Source organism: Teleopsis dalmanni, chromosome 1, assembly GCF_002237135.1.
Source record: "Teleopsis dalmanni isolate 2A chromosome 1, ASM223713v2, whole genome shotgun sequence".
Lineage (NCBI taxonomy): Eukaryota > Metazoa > Arthropoda > Insecta > Diptera > Diopsidae > Teleopsis > Teleopsis dalmanni.
This window is the reverse complement of record NC_051846.1, coordinates 42,862,022-42,872,683: the sequence shown is the minus strand read 5'-3', so window position 1 is coordinate 42,872,683 and position 10,662 is coordinate 42,862,022. Positions and strand designations below refer to the sequence as shown.

The 10,662-nt window shown below is 29.3% G+C and overlaps 2 protein-coding genes and 1 non-coding gene across 3 annotated transcripts; all 3 read right to left on the bottom strand.

Moving 5' to 3' along the window:
* Positions 1–2,728: 2,728 nt before the first annotated feature.
* Positions 2,729–2,854, bottom strand: LOC119673604. Its single transcript, XR_005252121.1, has one exon. It is a non-coding gene; the product is annotated as a U4atac minor spliceosomal RNA (small nuclear RNA).
* A 649-nt stretch (positions 2,855–3,503) lies between these two features.
* LOC119672193 lies at positions 3,504–6,045 on the bottom strand. The gene is made up of 2 exons (XM_038083186.1): positions 5,938–6,045; positions 3,504–5,869 (listed from the first exon to the last, which is right to left on the bottom strand). The coding sequence occupies exons 1-2, from the start codon at positions 5,957–5,959 to the stop codon at positions 3,516–3,518; spliced, it is 2,376 nt and encodes a 791-aa protein (XP_037939114.1). The 5' UTR covers positions 5,960–6,045; the 3' UTR covers positions 3,504–3,515.
* A 2,227-nt stretch (positions 6,046–8,272) lies between these two features.
* Positions 8,273–10,125, bottom strand: LOC119680283 (RING finger protein 151-like). Its single transcript, XM_038093033.1, has 2 exons — positions 9,961–10,125; positions 8,273–8,517 (listed from the first exon to the last, which is right to left on the bottom strand). Exons 1-2 carry the CDS (start codon positions 9,992–9,994, stop codon positions 8,273–8,275), a joined length of 279 nt encoding a protein of 92 aa, XP_037948961.1. The 5' UTR covers positions 9,995–10,125.
* Positions 10,126–10,662: the final 537 nt, after the last annotated feature.

The window sequence follows — 10,662 nt, the reverse complement described above, 5'->3', positions numbered from 1 at the left end:
TAGCACTGATACCAATCAAAAGTTTACAGTCGGCATTTGACCCAAATCATATTTGGTAATAACGATTTCAGAACTCAAGCGGCATTTTTATGTGTGTTAAGCTGAACTTAATTTTTTGTTGGATTTTTTTGTTAGTTAGTTTCATGGCGCCACATTTGCACTTAAACATTTTTCACAATTGTACGTGAAAAATCTCAAAAATTTTATATGCATGAAAACGTGAACGTCTATGTGGAATATATGCCGGAACCGCATATATTTATACCCTGGAGCTAAGCGCACAAGCAACGCTAAAAACCTCTTTACTCGTACACGAACTTAAATGTGCAATGCCGTGTATGATAATTTTCCGGCTGCTTAATTAATTGCCAACACGTTGAAAATATTATTTTAAATTGTGTGTTTATGCGAATTGCAGTTTCATATGGATTCATTTATGTAAAAACTACATTAAAGATATGGATGGTGTTTAACTTAGTTTGAAGTAATGTACGAGTATGCATAAATTCGCTTTAACTGAAATTATGCAAGATATTTTATATAGAAATTGAAATATATAAATGAAGAATAATTTAATTTTATATATTTTAATAAAAAAAAAAAAATATATATATATATATAGATATCACTTTTTTATGCAATATTAATTATCTTATTCCACTTTAGGTATGAACAACATTTAATTATTTTGAAGCCATGCTATGCACATAGGCTCAAAGAACTGGTACGTACAACAGGCACTCAGCTATCACAGTGCAATCTCTTAATATTTTATGCTGTCTAAATTATGTTCGCTGCTTTAGCTACTCTAGTACCCCATAAATTATGTTTACGTTAAGTTCTTTAGACGTGGCCCAGAATGTGCACTTACTCATTTACATGCACCCCCTCCTATTGGGTACTAATGCGCATATAAATAGGATAACTTATATATGTAGGCAACTGTGAAAATAAGAACGTCATTAAACTCATATACTCATTCACAACAACGTCTCCTATACATATCATACCATCGTTTCACATATTGGTTAGCGAGTTTTCTTTACTGTAATATCGTAATTCAAGCAGACAGGAGTGGCAGACTGTTTACGCATATAACAGCTGAGATCATAAATGTCTATAGAATTTACATTGCATTTGTCAATGTATGTAAAAGAATATATGTTGCTTGTTGATTTCTGTGGCCAAGAATTTAAACTACTGCAGCAAATAAACTATAGATTCGTTGGTTGTTTCTTAGAGCAAAAAATAGCATTTACTATTTATTATTTCCTACTATCAACTCTATAGTAAATAAGTTAAAATTTTTCTGGTGTTTCTGGTATACATACACTTAGTCCAGTTTTTGGTAATTAAAAACATGTCTATTGTGGCATAAGAAAGCTATATTGGTAGAATCTAAAAGTCAATTAAAGAATTTTTTAAAATTTAATTTTATGAAAAAATAATATAAACTTTGTATGATAAAATCAATAACATTTTAATTCAAATCAATAACAAGATTAATTGAAAACGTTATTCTATAGCAGAAATTTTGACTATAAATTTGTGTGACTTTTATAGGAATAGACTTTTCTATCAAATATTTCTTTTTCTTAAAAGGAACTAGAAAAATTGATATAATACTTGTGAAGAAGACTGCGTAGAGAAAGGAAAAATTTCTTTGAAGATTCGCAATTTAACGATTTTAATAATATACTTCTATCACAATTCTCAGACTTAAATACTTATTCATTAATTTGGTAAAATTTTATGTTCACATATTTTTACGAAATTATCACGTTAGCGACATCAATTCTAATAGTTTTGTTGATATTTGATGAAAAATTCTGTTTTACTTACTAAACTGCATTTAAAATTTTATGTATTTGAAAGTATTTCTTGTTTGATAAATTAATATATATATTATTTCAAATTACTCACAATTTTTTCTTACTGACATACTTAACTCGTCACAACATTAAAAATTTGAGACATCTGCGCGAAAAGAATTATTAAAATAAAAAATATTACAACAAACATTTTAGGCGATGCTGTTTTTGAAATTTTCTTGTTGTTATTTAAAAAGATCCCACCGATCGGTAAGAAATGTCTGTCGTAGAAGCGACTAAGATTCCACCCGATGCTGTACCAAGTACCCGATACTAGAGCACAAATGGTAGTGACTTTTAGTTGTGGCACCCGATCGACTGAAGGTGTAAGTTTGGCATCACGAGGATCAGGGTTCATAGCTGCGACTATGCTGACCAATTGAGGTTGGCCCCTATGAAAGGCTGTGGTTAAAACCAAAAAGTGGGTAGAATAGCTGTATTCATTGTTTTCATACGATGTAGAGGCGCATTCTTGCAACCTAGTGGTGCGCGTCAAAGAACAGCAGAGGTGCTAAATAAACCTGGCTTCCTCTCAATGGGAAAACTATATCCAAACTATATCAATTGGTACCGGCGTAGTTTTCTGAAATTCCAAAATCACCGTGGTATTATTAAGCCTTAACGGCAGATAATAACGCTAAAAAAACTCTGGACTCTATGCATTAATATAATATTCGAGTGTTGAACTAGGAACTCAGTTATTCAATATAAACAAAAAAAAAGGCAGTAAAAAAGTTGAAATGTTTATCATTTTATAATTTTATCAAATACCAATAAAGTGTATGAAGTTCTAGATACTTTTGCACACTCTGGATTCTCTAGACTGTGTATATCTTCATTTCTGATGTATATGCATATGTTTCAGTGCAATATTCTGATAAATAAGAAGGATTGCATTGCACGGGGTAATTATTCAATGGTGCCAGCATAAATACTCTTACTAAACGTTCATTGAGTATTACGCTCCCCATGACAAAAACAGATAGATACGAAGTTTTTAAAAGGAGGGTGGAGCAGCATTGGTATAAGAATATAGCTATAAAGTATTTTGGGTTTAATAAGTTGTTTTTTACGATATCACTACTGCAAGTTAGTAAATGTTAAGTGTTTGCTATGTATAAGAAAAGATATTATAGAAAATAATATGATAATAGGATGATACCATGCTTTCAATAACCGTAACTTTTTTTATAATAATTAAATATGTTCTATTATTAACCTCTGCACTTTTTATAATTATTTATCATTTTATTATTTCTTACGTTACGAATGTTTTTTTGTTGATATTAAAGATTATAGTATAGAAATTTGTAAAAATACATTTTTACATGGAATCCAATTTAAATGGGATTCGTTTAGAGAAGTTTTGTAAAACCCAAAGTAAAAATAACTTTTATATAAGTTTATGAGATTAAAAATGACACCACTAGAACCGTCACATTAGATTGTTTTGCTTAATTAGTATTGAAATCAGTGGTGTTGGTAATTAGCAACGAAATTTGAGAGAAATATTTAAATAGGTACATATCTTAACTGGTTTGTGCTCAAATTTTATGCACCTCGATTTATAACATAATTTTTTTTTTTTTGACTTAAATTATTTTGAATTCAAACAACAATATTTTTTTTGATTGTCTAGAAATATTAGAAGTCTTTATTTCGTTTGAGCTTTTTAAATTTTGTTTTAACACATGGAATATGTGAATTTGGTCGTTTTACTTGTAAACTTACTTTCCTGACATCAATATTTTTCAATTCTTCATAAATTTCTTCACTAAATTGAGTATCAGGTTTAATATTTGCATATTTCCAGCATTCAAGTGCACTGTAGTTATTCCCCAATTGCAAACTAACTAATGCTAAAAGTACCCAAATCTCCGGCATATGTATGCCTTGAAATGTACTTTTTTTAAGATATTCAAATGCTTCTTCAAATTGTTTCATTTTATAAAATGCCTTCCCTATGAACAAGTTTATAATTACATTATCTTTGTCTGTTATAATAAATAGTTTTAAAGATTCAATTGCACTTTCAAATGAGGCTTTGGCGTAAGCAGCGAATGCATAACGTAGTAAACTCAATTGGACATCTTCATAGCTCAGAGATTTATCTTCATTCCTGAGTATAAGTTGATAATAATTTTGTGCTGCTTCTGAATCACCTCGACAATCTTCCAAACAGCCATTTAGTTGTTCCAATATAAGTGCTAGTCTAGGAGTATTACTTCGATATCCATCAAAATTTCTTATTTTAAATTTTGAGTTACTTTCTCCAGAAATTAAAGTAAATGTAATCATCGTAATATAATCTTCAATAGCTGGCAATTGGTCAGTCAAATGCAAAAATATTAACTCCCCGAATTTGTATAGCCCTAATTGCAAAAGAAATTTCATTGTTCTGTAAAAATTTTTGCATCTTTTACTTTTAAAAGTTAATTCATGATTGTTATATATTTGCCAAAGACTTATAGGTATTTCAGGTAACTCCGTACATATTGTGTCATAAAGACACATAAATTTCCACCTGGCATACGAGATTCCAGGTTTATAATACGATTTATAATATAAACAATACAAAAGTATCCACACAGTAATATCTTTGTAATTTTTATTTGCAAAATTTCTTAGTTCTTTAATAAGTTCTCCAATTGCTTGATTAATTTTAGTTTTTTGTAGAGACTCAATATAATTTATATAAATTTGTATTAAATCTTCGAAGTACTCGGTACCAAAAAGTCGCTGTTCTTGTGGTTTAGACAAATATGTTTGAACTTCTAAATATTTCCTTTTTTCTAAGTTGTACAAAAACATGAAAAATTGATAATATAAATTATTACTTTGCTCATTTTGAAGTTTATTATACAATTGATTACCAAATTGCTCATTACCAGCTTCATACATGTACTTCATACAACTCATTAGCTCAAAGACCATTGTTTCATTGCTTTTATAGGAAAGTTTGCTTAACAAATCTGTTTCTAAGAAATTTTTTACTCTTTCATTGATTCGAAATTCCAAATCGTTATAAGTGACAGCTAAGAGCTCATTAAGTTCAATATAATCTTCCGGTACGTTACGTTTTGAATGAGCATAAACTATTGCTGTAATAATATCATTTAAGGTTTCTACGACAAAGCCACAGTCGGGTTTTTTTTTCCTAACAACACATTCGGTAAAGGAGCTAATAAAGCCATCTAAAGTCCTGTAAAGTACATTTGGCGAAATATCTGGTGGTGTCGGTGGTGGTACAACATCGTAATCAATGATACTGTTAGGTGTTAGATTTAATTTTGAGATTTCAGATTCGGTATATTCTACAATTTCATCGGATAATTCCGTAATGGGTGTCAGAAATGAAACTGCTATGATTGCAAATGTGAGTTTGTTAACATCTTCCACTGTTTTTTTAGAAAATGTTTTGTTTATTGACTGTGTGCCTCTTCTTTTAGATCTTCGTACCATCTGTACTCGGTTAAGTTTCATAGAGAATCTGCCAACATTTACATTTGGATAAAGTAATATAGATAAATCCAGTACTCCCTGCATGAAGACAGTTTCTGGTTCTTCACTTTTGTATAATTCAACCAATAGTGTGTGCTTATCACTTCCAATTAGATTTTCTACAGTTCTGTGAATTTCCGTTGTTAAAGCAAAGCGATGTACTGAATTGCAAATCAAAGCGTAATCTTCTTCAATATTTATATCTGCTGGGTTATAAATAGTATTTTCTTCCCATATCAAATTTTGAAAAATAGTACTTATAATTATTTTGGATCCTATATATGTACATAAGCTCTCAGTATTATTCAAAAGCGGATTTTTCATATTTTCCCATTTTTGATGTACACATTGTTGAGCTATTATTTGTTTTTTAAATAATTTAAATGTGCAGAGTATTTGTCTTATCGTCTCGTTTTCATTTGTAGACGTTACGATTAAAGCCATTTCCAAATTTTCATACATATCCATTATATCCGATGGCGGATTATAAATTGACTCTAAACATATGAACGCAATATTAGAAATATTTGCAAATTGCAATAATGGCATTAATGCGCTTATGTACCATGTGGTCTTGCAAATGACATTTTCTGCTGGAGCAAAATCCTTCCTCACTGGATACAGATATGTGACGACGTTAGCTTGTGGACGACTTCTTTGATAAAATTTTAACAAATCGATATATCCTAATGCAACAGCTATGGTCTCTTCTTTTTCTGATGACATGTCTTCAACATTTTCATCTGATTCTTCATTATCCATGTTGTTTACACTGTTTTGATGTTTAGTTATTGTATGATAAAGAGTTATACTTAGTGGATTATCACTAATATTGTTAAGTTCATCAATATCATCACTTTCAATATTTATGCTGAAGGATGGTTTCAGTACACCGTTAATATCTGTTCGGAGATCTATATCAGTTTCACCTATATCAAGATGTCTCTCAATATTACATGTGGGATGTGTAAGGCGTATAAAAACTCTGCCTTCCACATCTGGAAAATTTTCAATAGCTTGTAATTGTATATATAAATATACAGTTTTTTCAAAACTCAATACAGGTTGAAAGACAAAATTTTCACTCTTACTCTCAGGTTCCATTTTATTGCAATCTGGAATCACTAATTTATTTGTTTGTTGGGTGAAGTGTTTAGTAGTTGGATTGTCTTAAAAACCTTTCAGTTTTTGTGTACTGAAACCTTTAAAAATATTATCATATCCATTAATTTTGCTAAATTATAAGGAGTTGACTTGTTGTTTGGTAAATAGTAACATTAAATAAAAAATGCTTCACAAAATTAAATAAAAATATATTAAAAAGGTTCTAAAAAAAAGAAAAATAAATTGAAAACAAAATAATTGTAACTGAAAAAAAAATATAAAATATAAATTCATTTTTTTTTACTTTAAATTGTTAATTCTTTTGATTTCAAATATATTTCCTGAAATATAAATCAAGGAAGATTTTTATTGCTCTTCATTAAAACAAAAATTTAGAAATTCCTAAAAACCTATAATGCTATTGTGAAGCTAGTGTCTATGATTTTTAATACTTTTCTTTACTTTTTATGTATATATGTTCATACAATCCATATACAATATCGTAAATTTTTGAGTACAACTGTGATGTACTATATTATATATCTTAGAGTCTCTGCTAACATCATTTGCGTAGTTTGCATTTACTTGTTTACACTTTGTATTTTTCAGTGAAATGATCAGGAATTTGGATTGATGTAGTTCAGGGTGTTATGATGGTTTCATACCCTTTCTCAACCATTTGATTTTAATAGCAAAAGTTAGAGATTATACTAATCAATTGTGTGAACCTTTGTTGATTTTGCCAGAGAGGTTACGTTATATGTTCACTATTTTTATCCATTCGTTCATTCTGACGGTTCTAAGAGAAGTATAGCATTAAATATTTAGGTATAACGTTTGATAAGCGATTCACTTGGCATAAGCATATACTAGTCAAAAGAAGCAGTTGAGCTAAACTACTGCAATGCTTACAACCACTTTTCAAATACAACAACCTTAGCGTAAAGAACAGAAAACTGATCTATAGCCAGATAATTAGATCAGCATTACTTTATGGGTGCGTCGCGTATAGCAAAGCTGCCGACTCTACTATACAAAAGCTACAAGTCGCTCAAAGTCAGGCTCTCCGAAGACTCTTCAAAGTGCCTTGGTACATCCACACAAACGACATGCTAAGAGACCTTAGAGTAGACCCGATCAAAAAATAAATAAGGGACAGAGCCCTGAAGTTATATGCGAAAATTGACATCCTATCCTACTTACCACTATCTAATCTTAGAGTAATCAGTGTCCGCACGGGGAGGTACGCAGATCTTAGATCAATTACTGAATAATCATGAAGCTTATGAGAGATATGAAGGTTTCGTATCTTCACTTGTAATTGATATGATGGTAGCTAAACGATCCGTGAAAAGCAATCCGTGACAGACATGGCTATACTTTCATGTTTTAAACAATTCGTGTAGAGGTACATCACTTCTCATTTAACCTTATTTCAATAGTACAAAGTTTAAATCAAATGGTTGATATGAAATAATCAGTACTTGTTGGAATATCAACGATCTCTTGCATTATAGCTGTATGAGTATCGTTTAGTTATTATTAGCTTAGGCATAGTGTTATAAGAAACGTTATAGAAACTTTTTGCTACGAAAAACATGTAGCCAACTTTTTTAAAAACAACATATATATATATCCGGAGTCATAGAAATAAAACTTTATTAACTATTAATAAATAGTAATCAGTAAATAAATTAATGTAAAGAATTTTTAAATATTTTTTTTTTAATCTTTTTGTATAAAAATATATAAATCAGAAACAAAATAATAAAATACAGAAAAAGAGAACAAAAAATTTATAAATAAATTTCAAGCAATGATTCATTGGTTACACTAGCCCTACATAAGGGACACACTTTAGAATACAACATGGATCTCTTAATACAACTCTTACAGAAAACGTGTCCACAAGGTGTTGCAGTGGGTTGGTTTTTTAGTTCCTCATAACATATTTTGCATTGCGGCCAATTGCGCTTATCATTTTGATCTAATTTATATGTTTTTACATAAATTACCTCATCGCTCTCATGCTCGTAATGTGCTAAAATAAGAACGAAATTTTTAATAGTTATTCTTCAAATATATAATAATAAAGTGTTAATAATAGATATTTTAATATCTTACTAGGAGTCCGTACATTTCTTATACATGAACAGGAATTGTTCTAGATTATATTGATGACATTATAACCGAAGTAATGAAACTTAGTTTTCAAAGTTAGTGGAAATAAAATAACAAATAAAGGTATTTTTTATTAAAATACGTATTGGAAATAGTGTCGAAATTTGAACGTCCTATATTGATCGTCCTCTTTGTCCTACATTGTTAATGAGGACGAATCTTGTTTCATTCCTTGGTTTGTACGATATGATAGTTATCGGATATAAATATTGAAATGACTTTACGTTAATAACAACCAATAAAACTATATGTTATAACATTTCCCAAAATTGTTGATGAAAATAAGAATCAAATAGATTACTGAAGCATCAAAGTACATTTCTCAAAGTAAAACAAGAAATCACATTTAACACATTTCAATTTGACAGTTCAACTTTGAAATTTCGGATAGTTCAACTTTGGGTGTGCTGTTTTATGAGATCTAAAGTTCCATTAGGTTATAGAATATAAACGGAATATAATTATTATTTTAGTTTATGAAAACCTATAAGAACAAAACTGTATTAAAAGAAAAGAAAAAAATTGCTTGAAGTATGTCGGGTAAGATACTACCAGAAACTTACCGGTAATATGAAGTACAAGAAATTAAATCAAAAAACTGTTACTAAATTCTATAAATCACGTAGTTTGAATGTAGCTGAACATATTATGCATATTATGCAGGATGATATATCACAAAGTAAAATTTTTAGTACCAATTTAACGAGAAAGAAGATACATATACGACCATATTTAAAAGATGAAAACATGACGTTAATGATAAAAGTAGGCACTAAGTACTGGAAAGACTTAGATATTCGTGTAAAGGGCTTCGAATAGTTATAGTACTGACGAGGTTGATTATTTGATGAATTTAAAAAAATTATTTTTCGAAAACTTGTAAAGAAAAAGAAACTGATTTAATATAAAACATTTAGACAGTCGTATGGTTAATCAGCAAGTTGCATAGATAGACAAACTATAACTAAATATAAATATCTAAATTTGTTTTTATCTGAAATATCCTGATATATGGTCACTAATTCGTATAGGTTAAAGCTATAAATTTATTTTCAGCTATCCGAAGCTTCGAGCATGTGTGTATTGGTTGTGAACTCATCGATCAAATCGAACATCTACGAACATTTAAAGTGTTTGATCAAAATGTTTGAATTTGAGTGTATTAGAATTGCTTAAACGCAAGACTAATCGGGCTGTATGAACCCCTAATATAGATTCATTATTCTATTGGATGTTTGGTAGTTAAATGATATAAGTGGTACATGTTTCATATAAATATGGTATATTTATATACACAACTTACTCTGGGTTCTCTTAGCTTGCTGTCGGGTATTCATAACGTAGAGTACTGGCAAGACTTAGGGGATCGTGTAACGGGCTACGAATAACAATAGTTCTGAAGGGCTTGATTATTCGATGAATTTAAAAAAAATATTTTTCGAAAGCTAAGTTTTGCTGACGTGTTAAAAAACAAAAAGTAATTTTTATTTTGAATACAAATTAATTAATTGATTATTGTGACATTCAAAAATTCAAAGTAACATTAGAAAATCAATGCTACTTGATCAAAATTTTATTGCAATGGAAACTTAAGTAATACCTAATATATTTTACTTGTTTGTACTGCTTATGTTCTTTGAATGATAATACAATATTTTAATACTAATGAAGAAAGTGTTAATTAACATTTTTTAATATATAAAGAAACAAACTAAAACTATAAATTCATTTTGATATCTGATATTCTAGTCATTAACATATTTCTTTGTTGTAAAACGAAATCTTTTTTTACAAGTATATACTCTATCAACTCTCTTGTGTATATTCCTTGAAATCAAAGCATTCTATTTAGTAAATGGATTTACTAAATTTGTCTGTAAATTAACTAAATCCGTTTTATAACAACTTAATTAGAAATTGCGTTTTTACCCCTTTGGTAAATAAATCCTTTAACAACATCAATAAATTTTCTTTACTCAAAATAATCACTTCTGCTTGTATCCAA